Source organism: Limanda limanda, chromosome 22 (assembly GCF_963576545.1).
Source record: "Limanda limanda chromosome 22, fLimLim1.1, whole genome shotgun sequence".
NCBI lineage: Eukaryota > Metazoa > Chordata > Actinopteri > Pleuronectiformes > Pleuronectidae > Limanda > Limanda limanda.
Window position 1 is genome coordinate 9834022 of NC_083657.1, and position 18750 is coordinate 9852771.

The 18750-nt window shown below is 42.8% G+C and overlaps 1 protein-coding gene across 3 annotated transcripts in view; it reads right to left on the reverse strand.

Moving 5' to 3' along the window:
• Window positions 1-1663: 1663 nt before the first annotated feature.
• The window catches only part of kcnip4a (potassium voltage-gated channel interacting protein 4a), a 104878-nt gene continuing 87791 nt past the window's right edge, over window positions 1664-18750 (reverse strand). For all 3 annotated transcript variants that reach the window (XM_061066283.1, XM_061066285.1, XM_061066284.1), the window contains exons 2-8: window positions 10077-10201; window positions 4662-4731; window positions 4124-4194; window positions 2972-3079; window positions 2015-2119; window positions 1829-1891; window positions 1664-1711 (exon numbers count right to left, since the gene is read on the reverse strand). In XM_061066283.1, the coding sequence (XP_060922266.1) occupies window positions 1664-1711; window positions 1829-1891; window positions 2015-2119; window positions 2972-3079; window positions 4124-4194; window positions 4662-4731; window positions 10077-10201 (590 nt within the window). The remainder of the gene's footprint in view (window positions 1712-1828; window positions 1892-2014; window positions 2120-2971; window positions 3080-4123; window positions 4195-4661; window positions 4732-10076; window positions 10202-18750) is intronic.

The window sequence follows — 18750 nt, forward strand, 5'->3', positions numbered from 1 at the left end:
ACCGGGATGTTTTAAAAGTGACTTGTATCCCCCTAGTTTTAATACAGGTACGTACCGAGAATAAAAACATGAACTTACAGTTTTACAAACAGCAAGGCACACAAACACAAATAAACAGAAAGTCAGGTTTGATGGAAACGTACACATCATCTCATCTCCTGGGTAAACACGAGTTAAAAAGAACACAAATGGGAAGAACCTGCCATTTTCTTTGCTGAATAAATGAACAAACATGAGTCATTAAGTTTTTGACTCTGATTTCTGCTCATACAGTGTAATGATGCTGGAAAAACAACATGATAAACTGTCGAATGCACAAATCTAACTCAGATTTGCAGCCGGGAACACTCATTACTTACATAACATCCGGACACTTGCAGTGGCAGTACTCTGTAGTTTCCCGTGAGCGAGACGCGGTCGGTGAACTCCTGCCCAGCATGCCTTGTGTTTTGCACACAATTGGAGCCAATCAATGCTTTAATCAAAGGCAGCAGGAACCAATCAGGCTGAATGGGCGGGGGGGCAGCTGGACCTGAGCCCACAGGAGAGTTGGAAAAGCAGCAGGAACCCAGAACATGACGAGCTAAATAGTTTGTACCCAACAACCGAAACCTCGCTGACGCTTTTCTTATGAGAAACAGTGGATTATGTGAAAAGTGAACTTTCATTTGAATACTTTACAACTGACAGTGTTTTTAAACAACGGCCAAAAACACCGTATAAATAACCTGGGACACTCTTCTCAGTGTAAACTCCTCTTACAGTGCTTCAGAAACTGAAATAAAACATACTGGTAGATGGTTTACTTTACAGATCATTTACATACACAGGGTGAAATGAAACACACTGGAAGCAGCATTTATTTCATGGAGGGAGGGAAACGCCTCATGTTATGCTCGTGGGTAAATGGAGCTACCGGTGTGCTTCTGTGGACAAACCGCCCGCGTCATGGTCCGATGTGGACATCAGTGTCCTTGTGTTGTTTCTTCCTCGTTGGCAAGTAAACATGAACTAAAATTTCTCATAGAGTTCATATATATATATATATATATATATTACCTATAGTATATACAATTTTTAAATGGTACAATGTGTGTTTTTTTCCTTTCAAAAGAGCAAAGCGTAGGAACACTCTGGAATCCAACCCCCTGTCTGTAAAGTTAAACATGATTTCCTGTTTTTTATTTTCTTCACTTTTGTTTTTCTGGTGATGCCGTTAAAAGTCACAGTGATTTCACTTGGCAGCACATGAAGCAAGTCAAAGCTGCAACCAAAGAGAAAACCAGTCCAGACCCTCCTTATTCCCAGTGTGTTTCCAAACATTGAAGGCTAACACAGTTTACAGACGGCAAACAGAAAGAAAGAAAAAAACAAAGACGACTCCGGAGACAGATGGTGGAATGAAACCTTGAAGTGAAATTTTCAAAACCGGAGCTGCAGAAAACTTTGTATTTTGTTCTGTCCTTTCAATTAACTTTTTTTCCAATATCGCGTTAGGGAAAAGGCGACTGGATTCCAGAGTGTGTCCCCAGCGTGCTCCTGCCGGTCGTGGACAACAGTCTATGATCAGAGGTTCTGCACAGCGCACTGTACACAGTACCAGTCCGAGTCAGTCACTGGGCCGAGCTAAAGATGGTGGTCTCCTCCGACGCTCGGCCGAGAGCTAGAGAACGTTTTCAAAGAGGTGCATTGATCTCATGATGTTTTCATCCTGCAGACAGACGGACATAGAGAGAGAGAGAGAGAGAAACAATGTAATGAGAAGTGTGCCAGCAGCTGTGGGAGCAGACGTGTCCGGGGGCGGGGGGGCGGGGAGCATCCAGCTTACATTTTGGCAGCAGTCGATGAACTCGTCTATGGTAACCACTCCGTCTTTGTTCTTATCCATCTTCTGTTGTCGGTGAGAGAGAGAGAGAGAGAGAGAGAGAGGAGATGAAAAGCGAGTTAAGTTCTGCTAAAGCCTCTTCACTGTGACAGACGGGTTTGTCTGCGTTGCCGTTGGCGCCGTACTTGCCTGAAAGAAAACCTCCACGTGCTGACGAGGCGTCTCCTCCCTGAGGGCGGGGTACGTGCACTTCCCCATCATGTCGTAGATGGCCTTCATGATGTCCAGCATTTCCTGTGGGGGGGGGGGGGGGGGGTCACAGAGGGGGGCTCATCAAGATCATTTTAGTTTTACGGTTCTCGGTTCAGGATCTATTTCTGTGGAGTTTGGGGCTTTTAGGATAATTGGACACTCTGAATTGACCGTAGGTGTGAATGGTTGCTTGTGTCTATATGTTGTAACCCCCCCAAAAAAAACCCTCAAGAGTATAAACTGTAGAGATAATGGACGGATAGATGTTGTGAGGTTTTTATAGTATCCCTGTGTTCCCGACTTTGGCTGCAATTAGAGATGAGTGAATAGAATCTCACATGTTGTGTCCAAATGAAGAGAAACAATGGTCCTGCGCCGGTGGTTCTCTAAAAGGGGGAGGGGCCACTACAGGGTGGGATCTTCCTATCTAGAAATGAAGCCAAAGTATCCAAGATACAAACGAGGGATTTAACAACCTGTACTGCGGCCAGCCACCAGGTGGTGATAGAGACGCTGCTGACCATCCATCTTTACGTACATTATCTCTACACTATCATGATGAAAGTAAAAACTGGAAAAGAAATTAAGATGAAGAACAGGACATTCGTTCCACTCAATAAATTAAAATTTAATTAAGAATCATCAATAATAATGTACAGTTTATTGTCGGGTCTGGAGAAATAAACAAAATAAAATTTGATTGATGGATTGATTGATTGTTAAAATATAAATTTCCCCATGGGATGAAGGCAGAGATCTCAAACGTGTATCTGATACAAACCACCAGAGTGAAATCTAAGTGCATTTCTGGCTCAAGCCTCTTACAACAAACACATTCTTAATCACGCCCGTATAAGGAGCCACCTCTTATCACCAGTGTGCGATGACACAAACCTCTTTGGTGATGTATCCGTCTTTGTTGATATCGTAGAGGTTGAAAGCCCAGTTGAGTTTTTCCTGGACGGTTCCTCGCAAGAGGATGGAGAGGCCCATGACGAAATCCTGCAGCGACGGGTGAAATACACACATTTATAAAAGCAGCACTTTGCAGATGGAATAAAATCACAGAGTCACAACAATATGCGGAACCCATCATACATTTTGACAAGTATTCATGAGAGCCAAATGATGAAACAGCAAGAGAGCCGACGCTGTAAATTAGAATAACTCATTATTCACATTATTAGCCGTCTCGTAATGTTGCCTTCTCCTTCGGGGGGGGATCCCCGGCCCTTTTGAACAGACATTAGTTAGTGAAGTAACGACAAGTTTTCTGTTTGTGTAAGCAAAAACTCGGCCCTTGTGAATATTCATTAGGTGTTGACGGCTTCTCAAGTCGACGCGCTCGGGTTGAATTAAAGGGATTGTGGTTAGCAGGTTATATAATGAGGCGGTGGTAAAACTGTCATGTTTTGAGACGCTGGACAGAGGTGACCTCTCTTGAAATTGTTGAAATGTCCAACAAAGACAAATTCTGGATAATAGTGGGGTTAGTTTCTTATCTCTGGGCCTAATCCTGAAGGAATGAGTTAACTCGCATTCATCCTAGTACCTTTAAATGAATAAATACCAGTCCTGAGCTCGATGTAAACCTGACTGCTTGGTCTTTATCAATGCTCCGGAACTTTATTGTCTGTGTGCTGGACGTTATGTACAAAGTGAGAGGTTAGAAGTTAGTTAGAAGCTAGGTGACACAATATTTTCACCTCACTCTTGTGCATTGTGACCATCACTGTCTGCACATCAAGTTTCAAGAGATTTTACTGTAGAAACTTTGGAGAAAATTAAATGGAAAATCAGCTAAACCTTCATTTTATATTGGTGTAGAAATTTTAAGATGGTACAGTGTTATAGAGGATATTATTAAAACTATTATCACTTGGTTATGTAACTGTTATTTAATGCTATACTACCGTAATGTTAATGACACAAACTAAAGTTGAAGCGGATCAGATGAAGGGTTCTCGTGGTATACGTTCCACATACAGACAGACTGTCGTGGAAATTACTAGATAGACAGAGAGAATATGAAAACAATCCACTCACCTCAAAACTAACATTGCCGTTGTGATCCGTGTCAAATGCATTGAACAGGAAATGTGCGTACGTGGAGGCGTCTGTGAGGAGAACAAACACACACAAGTCGAGTTCAGAAACAAATCTACCATAAAGCTGACGTTACACCTCCACAGCTGCAAGGATAACTTTTGTAGCTTTTTCTATAAACCATCCTCAGATCATTTTTCCCGATGTGCCGAGCCATTACACGCACTGGTCTGCCTGAACCTCTTTCCCAACAGATATATCAAAGCCTCCCACTGCTTTCTGTCCGGCTCCTCGGGTGGAATCTTTGCATACTGATGAGAACCAACAGTGAAGGAACCCTCAGCATCACACTGTAGATAAACGCCGCTTTCTTCCCCGTGTCTCCCACTGTCCCTGTGTTTCCTTTGATGGAACTTTAACTATCAAGTACTTCAGCACTTGATGGGAGTGTGTGTGTGTATGTGTGTGTCGGTCCGGCACAGAGGAGATAAGAAGCAGATGAACGAGCGGGAAGAAAAGAAAAAGACGGGCAACAAACCTCCTTGTGGGAAGAACTGCGAGTAGATGACTTTGAACGTGTCTTCGTTGACGACTCCGCTGGGACATTCCTGCAAGACAGAGCAGAATCAAACAGGTCGTCAGCGTCTGTGTTAATGCTTCCCTTGAGTCTTTGCTTCGAATCGGAGTTTAACATGTGGCAATCACACCTCCGATATACAAATTACACAAGTGGAACTGAAACTTGTGCACAAACTTTACTGAAAAGTCTGATTTCCCTGTAGAAGGAGAGATATTGAGGCCCGTAGCTAAAATGTTAAATCGTTAAATTCGTATATTCTTGATAAGGGGAGAAGAATTTATGTAATTTTTTTGAATTTTTAAATAAATATTCAGGTCCAGAGGAAAAAATTTCACTCGAGACATTACTTTTGTCAGTATTTATATCTGTAACTGAATCAAGTTTGTTTGGTTTTTATTAAAACTGCCTGGACGGATATCGTGTCCACAGTCAGTGAAAGTCTCCCACTTGTGGTTGCCTGGCAGCATCGAATGGAAATGACTGTGACGCTCTTATGCAACACTGGCTTTGTGTCCTTTCAGAGAAAAGTGCCGTCCAAAGACAGGGTGGACGACCTTGCTCAGACCGGCGTGGTGGTGAAGGCAGGTTGTCGTGCAGGTTGAGTTTCTGTGTGTTTGCAAGGCTGCAGCCGTGATACTGAATCTAGCAGGAGAAGGGAAACGCTTCACTCATTTAGACGATTCCTGGACCAGAAGGTGTTTCCTGGCTGATCAGAACCGGAGCTGAAGGTGTGAGAAAACAAAGATGAAACCTTGTTGTCTTGCTTCAAACAGGCGCCTTATGTTTCCTGCTAAGAGGAAGCACGAGTCCCACGAAGCTTCTGTTTTCTCGCACACACACACACACACACCCTCGCACATATTGTTGGGTGAGCTGAGGTCTGGAATTTTCGGGGGAAGTTACAAAAACACAAGTGATTAGATGAAGTTTAAGTTGTCTTCATAATTAATAACGGACATAAGTGATGCAGAAAGAAAAAAAATCTCCTGCTGAGCTGACGATTTCTGGCTTGAACGATGCAATCTGTTTGAAATTCCTGATTTGAACATTTTGTGGTATATTACGTTGTAAGGGTCTCGTTCACCACTGTCATGTCTGTATATCAAATATGAAGCTCCTGCTTGAAATCTAACCTTCAACGCAAAAAGCTATAACTCATAAAAACAGAGCCGATTTTTATTTAAAATACAGCCCAGTTTATCTAAATTAATGAAATTATTTCCCTTAAAAAAAATCACCAGCATCCCCAGGTGGAAGTCCGGGGACTGTGCTGCTCTTCATTGAAATGTTTTTAATAATTTTCCAAAACCATCAGTCTGCCTTCTTTTATTATTCATTAATTTTTTATGATGAATGCAATATACAGTACTAATTTTGCAGTACAGTATGTTCTAATGCATAAGGGTGTAGTTCGACATTAACACTTTTAAGGTGATATTAATTTCTGCAATAAAATGAAATAAACCAGGAGTTTTTAGTGATGTAATATTAATATTTATTAAAATGACAATGAAGTCAGAAAGTTTCTTTATGAGTAAACTTTTGCAACCAATGGAATTAAAGCCTTAAGAGATTAACCAATCATTTGTCTTTACAAAGTATAAATGATGAAGACATCATGAAACAGCATTATTATAATATTAACAAATTAGCATTGCCAGATTGGGGAACACAATAGAGCATGTGCAGGCTGCTTATTGCTCCTCTGACGCTTTTCATTTTAAGCTTCCTCACATTTGCTAATTAGACTCACTCTCCATCTTGCATCCCATCACTTGGTAATTGGGGTAAAAACACAAAAATCAGCCGAGTCTGATGGAAATGTCCCAAGGCTCCATTGTTTGTAATTATTCAAAATTTTGAACACAATTCTCATTTGTTTAATCTGTGCACGGGTGTTTGAATATTACACATTCAAAGGGGGGGGGGATTATGTGCTGGATTTAGGGCGCAGACTCCTTTGCCGAATGATAAACTGAGCAAATCACGTCCCGCCTGAAGCTTTGCATTCATCAAACAGAGAGCAGAACTTTCAAATGTGTTATTCCAGCAGACAGTGCACAGATGTCAGCACTGGGAGGGAATATCAAATGATATCTCTTCTCAAAGTATAAAGTTTTATCCGCAGCATTGTACGTGAAACAAACCACTTTTTTTTTGTTTAGCAGAGCTTCTGTTAATTAGCAGTCAACCTTTTGTTAAACCAGTGCGAGGAAACATAGTGTAACGAGGCAAGGGAAATGAGGAGAGAGATCGTTTCTCTTCACTTGTGGAGTCAGTGCACGCCTGCCTGTGTGTGTGTGTGTGCGTGCGTGTGTGTGTCTAAACACAGATGGGCAATTACAGCTGTCAACCCTAATAACCCACTGATGAAGCGGGACAGCAATAAACCAATGGCTTTGTTCCAAGCGATCCTCTAACCTCGTTAAGTCATCCTCACAAATTTGAAGGAAAAATTAAAGGGCAGTAAAAAATGTTTGGTGATTGTTGAAGCAGACCTCACACCGACGGCACAATTCATCTAATTGTAGTTTATCTCCTCTTGTCAGCCTCATGGTGACATCGGCGCCCGAGGCTGTTTTTCAATCGAGAGCAAGGCCACCGGATAAAACACAGTTTGCACTCACTTGATAAACGTGTGACGGTTGCACCGGGGGAAAGGAAAAGCTGGAAATCAGGACCCCAGTCACACACTGTCCTTTATTATCAAGCTTTTGGGAAATATGTTTTGTTGTCTGCATCAGTGAAGCGCAGATAAACAAATACAATTATCTTAGTAGGGGCATATAATCATTAAAATAAGCAAATTTCAAATTTTTAAAAGACTTTAAATAATGGGAGGAAGTTGAGACGCCTAATCCATCTTAAAAAACTTTTTGTATTCTTTTATACGTTTTTGCATTTCTTTTAATGTTTTAAGAGGTGCAGTAAAATAAAGATATTATTACATAGTACATTTTCTATAATTTATCTTACATTTTATGTGTATTGTTTTAAATCTATACCTTTATTTAAACACTCCTAAATGAAGAATAAAAATCAACTGGAATAATATAAGGTATCGTTATAAGGTAATAAACAAATTAAGCTGCAGTCTTCCACTTGCCCTCGTATGATATTATATTTTGCACATTATTTAGTGGTAATGTCATCGCGGGGGGTCAGAAAATATATTTGTATTCATTTGATATGGTTTTAATATTGGCTCAGCCATTACAATTAAATCACACATTCAATCTGTGAAGTGCAAAACCAGTAGGACGTGACATTTCTTCATGAGACTTCATGGGACGATGTAGCAATAAGCAGAGCAGTGGGGGGGATGAAAGGAACCTGTGAGCAGAGGCATCACCACTGAGAGAAAGAGTGTGAGATCTTAATCCTCAGGCCTGAAGAGATGCCCCAGTGAAAGCCCAGCAGATTCAGCCAGACAGGAAGATATCACCGTGTTATTTCCTGTAGTCGAGGGTCAAGGATTTTATGAAACATTAGATTCTGTCTGACCTTTGCTCTAATACCACCTGAAGAGCAACACCCGGAGGCGGAGGGCTTGTTCTGGATATATTGCGGATCTGAGACAAAGCTCCGCCTGCGCTACGAGGAAATGACTTGTGAACTTTGTTGTCGAGACAAACTACCTTGGCCTGCCACTTGCTTTCGAGCCATTTGATTTGAATAGAAAACCTTGGACGGGAAGGATGAAGGAGCAGGTTTCTCATCATGGGACCGATGCCAGCTTCAATTAGTCTGGCTGGCCTTAAAAGCCTCTCCTTACTGTCAGTGTCACTTCGTTGGGCCGAGGCAGAGATGAGCCTTTTGACCCTGGCAAAATTAGCTGCATTACGGACGTCTGATGGACAAAAGCTTTTTTAGTGGCTGCAACTTAAGAGCAGTGACTGTTTTTTTGGTCCAATCTGGACTTCTGGCTCCTCGCCGTCCGTCTTATTACACAGAAGAGATAAGTAACTTTGAATTGAACCAAAGTTTCGTACAATTCATCCTGAGGAGAACTCGGAACACCTGCATCAAACTTCATTGGACGGCAAACGCATCTGCAGAATTGCTCCTCCGCTCTGAGCCTGGATGCAGCTCTGCTCAGTCCTGAGTCTCGATTCAAGACCTCGACTGAGGACCTGACTCTTGCAGAATCACTGACATCTTTTAAATCCCCTCTCAACCCTCAACGAAAGCCAGTTACTAATTCTAGCACGCAGCATTACCTCCTCAAGGATGTTTTGTTCTCTTGTTTGTTAGTTGGCACGATCACACAAAAACTATTCCACAGATTTTGAAATAATGCCTAAAATATATTTAAGGAGGATCAAGGAACTTTTCCCCCTCTGATTTATCATCTAATTAAACATATGGTGGCATGAGGGGCTGGGACTGTTGGGCCTTGGTGGATGTGCGTTCTCTACTGAGAGCTGTTCTAGTTTATTATTAAGCATTTATCTTAAATGTTAGGTTTTTTAATTTCCTATTTATTCACTCTCATCTTTTGTATCTGAATTGCTTGTTGTACCAGCACTTGTGTTGTACAAATTAGGCCCATTACTATAATTATTATTATTGAGATATTTCAATGGACAAGTTAAACGCTTGGCCTGATGGTGGCGCTACAGCCATTAGGGCTTCATCCTCTCAGGACCATGAACGTCTAAGTAGGAAGTTTCACGTAAATCCATCCTGTAGTTGTTGAGAAGCTCCGGCTTCACCAAAGTGATGAAGATCCACAGAGCTGCACATGCATGTGGCCAAAAACAGATTGAAGGGTATATATAAACATGTGAACTAACCACTCCCTCATCTTTACACAGAGACTGGCAAAGTGTGGGCCAGGAATTAAAGGCCTCATCAGCGCACCTCTTACCTCTTCGTCTCAGGTGGATGCAGACTAATGGGGTTTGCAGGGACGTGGCTGGAGCACAGTGCAGGCTCAACAGGAAACTGAGGCCTCGTGGGAGTATCACAGGACGTGAACCCGATCGCTCGTCACTTATCTTCCTGGAACGGTCCGGGGTGCTGTACGGCCTAATTACCCCCGGCACGGTGAACAATGTACAGGAATACCTGTTTTGCTGAGGTGAGCACGATTCGCCTTGATAACATCTTTTTGTGCAAGATGCAGACGACTCAGCAAAACAGCATTTTATCTTAATGCCACACAAGCAGAAAGTGGAAGCGTAATAGCAATGAGAGCTCAGGGGGAAGGGGAGTTGTTTGAGGAGGCTCCAGTGGATTAAGTCAAATAATATCAAAGCCAAACAAGATATTTTTGTGTCCCAGAGGGAGAGAGGTGTCCAGCGGAGAACAACGCCCACAGGAGGTGTTTATTATAAATGGTGCCCGAGGCCGTGTGTGTGTGTCACTTACGTTCTTGAAGCCTCGGTAAAGGATCTGCAGCTCCTTGCGGGAGAAGCGGGTCTGGGCCTCGAGCTGCTCCAGGCCCTCGGGGCGATGGCGGACTGCGGATAGCTCAAGCTCATCTTCAACGCTGTCTGAAGAAGAGGAGGAGGAGGAGGAAGGTCAGGTGTGAGCATGATGCTTCAAGTTGAAATAGCAAATCTCATTTTTTTTTAAAGGCTGGGATTAGAGACATCTCATTAGCCCTGCAGTTATCACAGAGAGATAAGGAAAACAAACAACTCTATTCAAAATCCTTCTATTTGATTATGTCACCACACAAAACCCAACAAAACCTCAGAATGGCCCTTTCCTCTAAACACCAAATACAACATTTAGTGTTTTTGAGACCCCAGACAGAGAGTCTCTTCTTGACGGAGGACAGCTGAACGCTGTGTGACCCCGGAGTGCAGAGTTAGACTTGTCGACATCTCATGTACCTGAGGTGTGACACAGCGTTTAAATGCCACATTAGCACCAAAGGGTGTTATTGTGGCCCACAGCCAAGATACCGTAATTCACCTGCTGCTGTGGGGCTAATGCTTTCTGCAAAATGACAAAAGAAAAAGCAATAACCCTTCATTTCACATTTCCAGACAACAAAAACAAGAGCTTATTTTTTAAAGGATTTCTAAAATTGATGTTCAGCTTGTGCATGTGTGACTAAATCCTATACTGAGTGTATAACCTCCCCCAGGTACCAGGAAATGCAACAGAAAGTAAAAGCATCTTAAATAAGAACCAAAGTCATCACCACTTGCTTTCATTAATGGACGACGGCTTTTTGGTCGTGGACCACGGAAAGAGCCTCATGAGTCGAGCTCGCACGCCGCCCTTGTGGACAATCTGAGGGTAACCTGGGAAATACAGCATTAGGTCTTAGACAACTAAGTCAAGCCTCAGTGCATTCTGGGGGGGGGGGAACATGCAAGCGGGCAGGGTTTATTAAATATAGACACGAGGCTACAGCTCGTGGTTTGTTCTTCAGGACAACAACTTGGGCTGCGAGTTAAAATCTGCATCAGGCAGCAGGAGATGAAATAGGCAGATTTAAAAGTGTCATAACTTAAAAGTGAAAGTATAAAGTAAACTGAATACAACCAAATATATATTGAACTTGTTCTTCTGAAATATATATATATTTTTGGTAAAATGTAAACTAAATTAAATTAAGTCTGTAAAATAAAATTTCAGATCTGCAAAACATTAATGCTGATACTAATGTTTCTGTATTATTGACCAACCCAGTCAGACTGTAGTCACCATGTCACCATCAGTCATGTAAAAGTAGTGCAGTGTGTCACATGACTTATTAACAAGTTTCCTCCTGCACGTGGGAGGTCATCAGTGTCAAAGACGGTTTCTGAAATACGATAAGGCGCCTGTGACCTCACTTCAGGATGTAATTTGACATCTCATCATTTGTCATACTCCTCTGAACGCATCGTCAAACCAAAGCGTGTCCTGCCCCCTGTAATAAAGGTGGTCCAATCAGAGGTTAGAATAGATGACCACATCTCAGGAAGACATGTTATGGTATATACTGAATGTAGCAGAGCCGTTGGGGTATGAGAGCTTTAAACTGAAACAGTTTCGCAGGTTCGCCTCGGAGCACCCGAGACCACTTCCCCTCTCGCTCCCGGCTATTCCTTAAAAAATTCAGTGTGAGGTTTGACGGCAGCGGCCGGCGTTCAGAACGAGCCCCCGAGTGCTGGAAACCATTTGTTAATCAAACCAGCACTAATTTCAAGGCCGCGGCTGCAGGTAAAAATAATAGCAGAGAAAAGTCTCACGCCATTTTTCTGAAGAGGAAACCCAACGTCGAAAACGGCCTCAGTAAACCTGGGCTGTAAAGGAAAACGAGTGGCAACAATTACATCACTGAACAGAGAAGCTGTGAAAAGTGCCTCGTTTATCTGCGGCTCGGCCCGGCATCGTTAGGGAGGTCCGGCGTGAAAAACTGGCGGAGTGCGGGAGAATAGCTCAGTGTGAGACCACTGAGCAGGAGAGAAAAACGATCCCGGGAAGTGCATCGAGAGAGAAGATTGAGTTCACGCAGTGGGACAAGTAACGAGGCTGCGAGAAGAAAACACACACGCCGGCACAGCAAGTTCCTGAGCAGACACAGAGTCACTGCCATGCTCACATCTTAGTTCAGCATGTTGGGAGGCAAAGTGAAAAGGATGAGTAGTTTATTGTTTCGATTATCAATATATGCACCAAATTCTGGCAACATATTTACTGTTGAATACTCTGTCATTGTTTCTTTCGAAGGTTCTTTATCATAAACTGTGTTTCAATCAGGGGCTGCAAAACTAGACTGTGCCATTTCCAGGGCTCTTTTCAAATGTGACTGACGAATGTCCATGGCAAATGGGAGTAAGAGAGGGACTCGAGACCTGGGTGGCTCTCTACTCGTGTTGTTACTGTTGTCTTGGTTACCGCTCTCAAGTTTTTTTGTTGCTATTTCCACATCTTTAGGAAAAAAAACCCTGACATGAAATAAAAAAAGTGAAATCATCTTCCTCACTGGAGACGAACTTTGATTTCTCTGTCTTGTGAGTTTGCAGTCTTTTTTTTTTTGTAAGTGGATGGGACGTGGACCAAACAAAAAAAAAGTTAATGTCAAATGCATTTCTCCATAATAAGAGGGTGAAACGTGGTGTCTGTCAGCTGATTGGCCGAGACCTTGTATCAACAGGAGCTCAATACCGTGGCTCCACCCCTGAATCGGCACTGGCTCCGAGATGGCAGCCGGGGCATCTGGGATAATTTGGCTTCATTTCGAGATAATTGGAGTCTTGGGATAATTCACAGTCTATGGTTTTGAACAGAAGTTAATTCATGTGAAACTTTGCTCAGTTTAAGGCTGAAGGCAGCTTCACCACACTTGGCCTTAAGCAGGATTTCTTGTTTCACAGTCTTGCCAAATATTTTTTTTTACCCCAGCAAGCTGGCAAAGACTCCTGTCAGAGAAAGTTTTAAAGTCAACATAAAGCCAGTGTCTGGAGTCAAATTCTGCACAGACAAAGAGCAGATGGTTAAAAGCCAGAGCTATAAAAAAGACTCTGTTGACTCATATAATGACACAATAACTTGACAATTCATTTATAATGAAACTAATTCTGTGCAATATAAATGGTTAAGTGCAATCCATTCACTGAACATATTTGGAAACATGATGTATTTCTTTACACTGTACATACCGGTTATATTACATTAATAGTTTTTCTATGTATTGTTGCATATTTCTATTTATTTCACCCAAGTACTGCATGCTATTTATGGAATGTCTTTCTATTGCTGTAACATTCCAAATGTCCCCATTAAGGGACTAATAAAGGATTTCTTAAATAGCTTGAGGGTGAAGAGGTTCAGCAAAGCTCTCATCTTTTGTTGTTACCGGCCAGACACACACACACACACACACACACACACTCGCCCTCCTGAGGAAGTGCCCTCGCTCAGGTTCAACCAGACAGATGCTGCTTTTGTTACCGAGCTTTATTAGTCCTGACAGCAGGCTGGCGTAATTCGGAAGTGTCACTGTACGACAGAGACATGCGTCCCCGGCTTCAAGGGCAGCACGGTTAGAGTCGGTGCTTCGTTCAGCACGTGAGCGATGACTTCGGGACTCTGATTGAGAGACAGACCGCCGCCGTCGCTGATCGGATCGGAAGAACAACCGTCGGTTAAAAAGCGAAAGCATCGGAATGAAATGGAATCAAGGAGAATGAGTGACACGGTGCTTAATCAAGCAGGAAAAGAGCAGGCAGTCACGCCTGTCTGATTCATGTTTGCCCTTTCAGTTCATTGACAAAATCGATATGATGCTGGAGCGTGTGTGTATGTGTGTGTGCCATCCCAATTCCCTGTGCCACTGTTTTGCTGGTGTTTCATCACTTGTATCCAAATTATTAAAAACCCTACATGGGTGTTGTCCTGAAGAATCAAAGCAAGAGGGTTCCATACACGAGTTACTGATTCAGTCATCACGTGCAAGACACACACACACACAAACATCGCCATGCCATACTTTTGCCTTCTTCGAAAAACAGCTTGTGGAGTGACTGACTATAATGGCCGGTTGAAGCCGGAGGAACAGCTCATCAGAAATGTAATTCCTCGCCACACAGAGGCACTTTGACCCTGCAGCCATACAAGAGAATGAAATTGAACGGCCCTGTGAAGGTTCGATAAATCTCAGGTCAATTCTTGTGCCGAAGCGCACAGTTTGATGAGCGGCGCCCCCCAGAGCTCGCCGCCTCTTTGTTGTGTTGCGGGGGTGTATGTACAGAAAGTGTTGACGGCCCCGGGGACCACATGGGATCTGTGGATTTAATAGGCTATAAGTAGCAAAGCCCCGTACTTCAAATGAGAATTATTAAAACAGATTTATGACGGCGGAGCGTTTCTGAGTTTAATCTTTGTGAAATTGACTGTGATCATTTCTGATTCCAGGCTTTGATAATCATCAGCCACTGGATTCGAGCTGTTAGAATCCCAGTGGTATTCTGTCTCCAGCTCATGTGCTCCTGTGTGTGTCTCTGTGTGTGTGTCTGAGATGAGGTCTTGACTTTTCAGAGTCCTCTGACCCCGAGGAGGCGGAGCTTGATAAACTAGGCCACGACAGGTAACATGAAAACCCTTTACATAATAAAATACACATTGTTGAAAACATTGCACAAGCTTCCTCCCATCATTATGCAATTTCTCACTCCACACGTGACACCAATACCCAGAAAGACCCACTGACACACTTATTTTCCTCTCTCTCACTCACTGCTGCTCCTGTGTTTCACCACTGGTGTGACCAAAGTGATTCTGACACTAGAGATTCAAACTCTCAGTTTGGGAGGATGAGATGAAGAGGCCACAGCCATGCTTCACTGTGAGGCTTTGTTTACACATAGAGGTGCTCGGAGCTAGGATTTGTCTAAATAGGGGGCCATAAAGGGGACACAATTTACACAAAGGGGAAAATTACACATCCAAGATCTGTGACTAATTCCTCATTTTTTAAGGTGCACATTAAATATATTGTTTATATTGTTTCCTTGCTATTGTTTAGCAAGTAAAATGTTTACCTTGTTCAGCACCATAGTTCAGAGTGGTAGCAGGATAACATTTGGTTCTTAGCAGAAACTGGGCTTCACATTTAACACTGGAAGCAACATACCGGAAAAGTGGATAAGATAAACCATTTGACTCAAATGCACTTAGAAAATTGTTGAGTGTACAGTACGTATACCATCTTAAATACACAAGAACCTACACAATTAAACTGGAAGACCGATCCAATAGTAAAATTGAGCCTGTTTCAGTTATTTGCGATAGAACCTGCAGACTTTTTCAAGTCATTAATCATTTCAAAAGCTGCACGTAGACATAAGAGCAAGAAGCAAGAGCAGGTGACAACTCATACATCCCACCACCTTCCAGCAGTCCTCTCCTCAAAGCTACACCCCACCCAAAAAACATACCTTTTCGGGATTCCCTCAGTAACTTCATCTAATGTAAATGTTAAAAGTTAGTGTGACACATCTGCAGGCGTCAAAAAAGTCACCGCTGACCTGATGGGAAAGCTTCTCGTACGCCCCTTAATTGCAGCTGATCAGCAAAAAGATTCCTCTTTGCCACGGCTTCCCATCAATACTCTCCTGCTACTGATGACACACCATCCCGACTTCAAAACCTTCCAACCTGATCTTATCTCAGCCTGAGCTCTCTCCTAATATAGGCCACTTCTTCAGCCCAAACAACCCAAACAAATCAAACACCAATCTGGTGGTATCGAGTTCATCAGGATGCTGCTCCTTGTGTCTCCTGCTGTCCATGTACGGGCAAAACATGTACACAGCCATCAGGTGTGGATGACTCAAGCATGTGCATTTGGTAGAAATGACCAGAGAGCTACTTCCAGGGAGCTTTGAAGCGGATCCTAATGTTTATTATCAAAGGGAGAATCAAATTGGAATTTAAACTCTCGGGTTCATCACCGCTTAAGGCACATTATAATCAGTGGCCATTTCTGGGACATTCCGAGTCCCATATAGGACTGGATTTTATCTGGTAGTGAGCCCCAGCATTCATCTGCCATCATCCCCCATCTTGATTTGTCTCTTTGGTTCAAAAGAGAAACTGTCCGACTTGAAATTCCCTCCCCACTATACCCACGAGTATCTGCCGTATAAAATGTCTAAATTAAAAAAGTGATTTACAAATTAATTCAACACAGATTTCTGAGTCACTTTCTGGTTTAACTGAATTGATTTATTGAAGAGTGAACGCTCTGGGGGGGATGACGTGTTCAGCGCTCTAACACCAGGTATCAAAGACAGCGGCGGCCAGGTGTTAATCTCTTAACACCTTTATCTGTTTTCTGCAGATGTCGACACAGATGGTATCAAGTTAAAATCTGGCGGATTACTGTCTCTCAGAAATGCACCGAAAAGAAATGCAATGTAATATCAGGATTAAGCTGAGGAATCGATACTTCTAAAATTGTATTGATTGGTAAGAATAACTTTATACATTCCTTAACCCATCAATTAATACTTTACACAACTATTTGTCCGTGTTTAGGCAGAAATATTACTCCATTAAAAATAATTGATGGCTTTAGAAAAACAGAGCTTGTTTAGCTGATGTTTATTTATTTAGTGCAAGTCAAAGCCAATGCTTTGCCGAGTGGTCGATGCCTCTTTCGTGTTTGGATTTTAAACCATTTCTCGAAAAAGGTCACCTCAGTATTAGCAGCAGTAAAACACAAAGAACATTTACAGAAGGTCACGTCGTGTCGTGTGCTCCGTTACACGAGTGCAAATGTTAAATTCAATCTGAGCCAATCGGGGAAAGAGCCAGGAGGCAGGAGGCAGGAGGCTGCTGGTAAGCCCGGTATTTATTGTGTCAACGTTCAAACAGCGGATTCACTGCAACACCTCATTCCAGTGTTTGGGCCCCGAGGCTGTGTGTTGTTTTTTCAGCACGAACATGGACAAATGTGGCGCTTGGCCACTCGCGATTAACTGAAATTACACCCGGAGATCCGGAGGGCGGAGAGGACGGCAGACAAGCAGCGTCCGACAGCTTTGGCCTGGTGATGGATTTTTACCAAACTTACCTGCTCACTGGCAGCTTGGCACTTGTCACCTCCCAGCAAAATACCAACTTGGAGAAAAGTGTTGCACTGCTGCTGCTTTTTTGTATTTATTGCTCCAGTATTGCTTCAGTCGAAAATACACCTGTTGAGGCCTCTGGCTCTTGGAGTATTCTAAACATCAGGACAATTAATAGATGTGATGCTTAGATACAGTTTGAGACTATCTGCCATATGGTCAAACATGGCAGATATAATATATATACATAATATTTGGGCTGTGTCCAAAACAGCAATCACACAGCCAAGGTAAAATCAGTTTAATGTGAACTTTTAGACTCAAACTCGGTCTTACCTGGAAGGCAATGAGCAAAACTCTGAGCTCAGCATCTTTTACACCCCAAGTTTTCAGTCTTGTTTGTTTACATGAAGTTTAGACATCCTTACTGTACATGTGGAGTTACACCCTCCTCTTCCTCTTCCTCCAGAAGTAATCTCCCTAGATGATATTAAATAAGTGAACTGTGCGGGTGAGTGGAAGTGCCACAGGATACTATGTAAAGTCTGCATATCCAAATTCGCCTGAAAACACAAGATAAATCATCTTCGCAAAGGCCGACTTCTCTTTCCCTAAAGTGTAACAAAGTCCCCTTTGTGGCACAGAATATTTTCTAATGCTCCCAAACAAATTAAATCCGATGTCCAGAATACCAGCGCTGTCGGCACTGGACTTCTGCAGGTTGCTGTTCAGCTCTGTGCGGGTCTCCGATCTGCAGATCCGAGTCAATATAAGAAGAGTAATTCAAACCGAGTCCCTGCTGTGTAATGACAAATCCTAATTTGATGCCAGACAAATCAGGAGAGAGGTGGACACAGATCCGCCATTTCTTCCCATTTAGTGGGCACGACTACAAATAAGCCTTTAGATTGAAGCCGAGGAGAGCGATGTGTCCTTCCTGTTATTTAATAAGAACGGCCTCCAGTTGCCTGTGGCAGTGTCACTGGTCTGTGTTCAGACAAAACCCAATTGGGTGAATCACCGAGACCACAATCCCCAACTGCCTGGGAGATGGGGCTTGAATTACATCACGTATTTGCATTTTAAATCTTCAGTTATGAGATGTGTGTTTACTTTTCCTGGGACGTGACAAGTTTTGACGACCTGCCAATGATGGAAGGCAGATCCAAAGAGATAGACTGGGAAGATACAATGTGTAAACAGCCAGATGAATAGAAGCCTTGATGATGCCCTTTATGATTTTTGGAGACGGTGCAACCACATTTTATAACTGGAGTGTGTGTGTGTGTGTGTGTGTGTGTGTGAGTGAGATGAATGATGGAGACACCTCATAAGCCTGTGTACAGTTTGCAGGTTCTCTCGCTCTTTCTCAGCCCTTTTAGAACAAACTATAGAGTAATTTTTCAAAATAAAAGCTCACTGAGATGATCCTTCTCTACAAAGGTCCCAAATTTCCGATGAAGACAATACGATTGACTGGTTTTGTCTCCATGGAACAAAACAACATAAGACAACACATGTGCTGC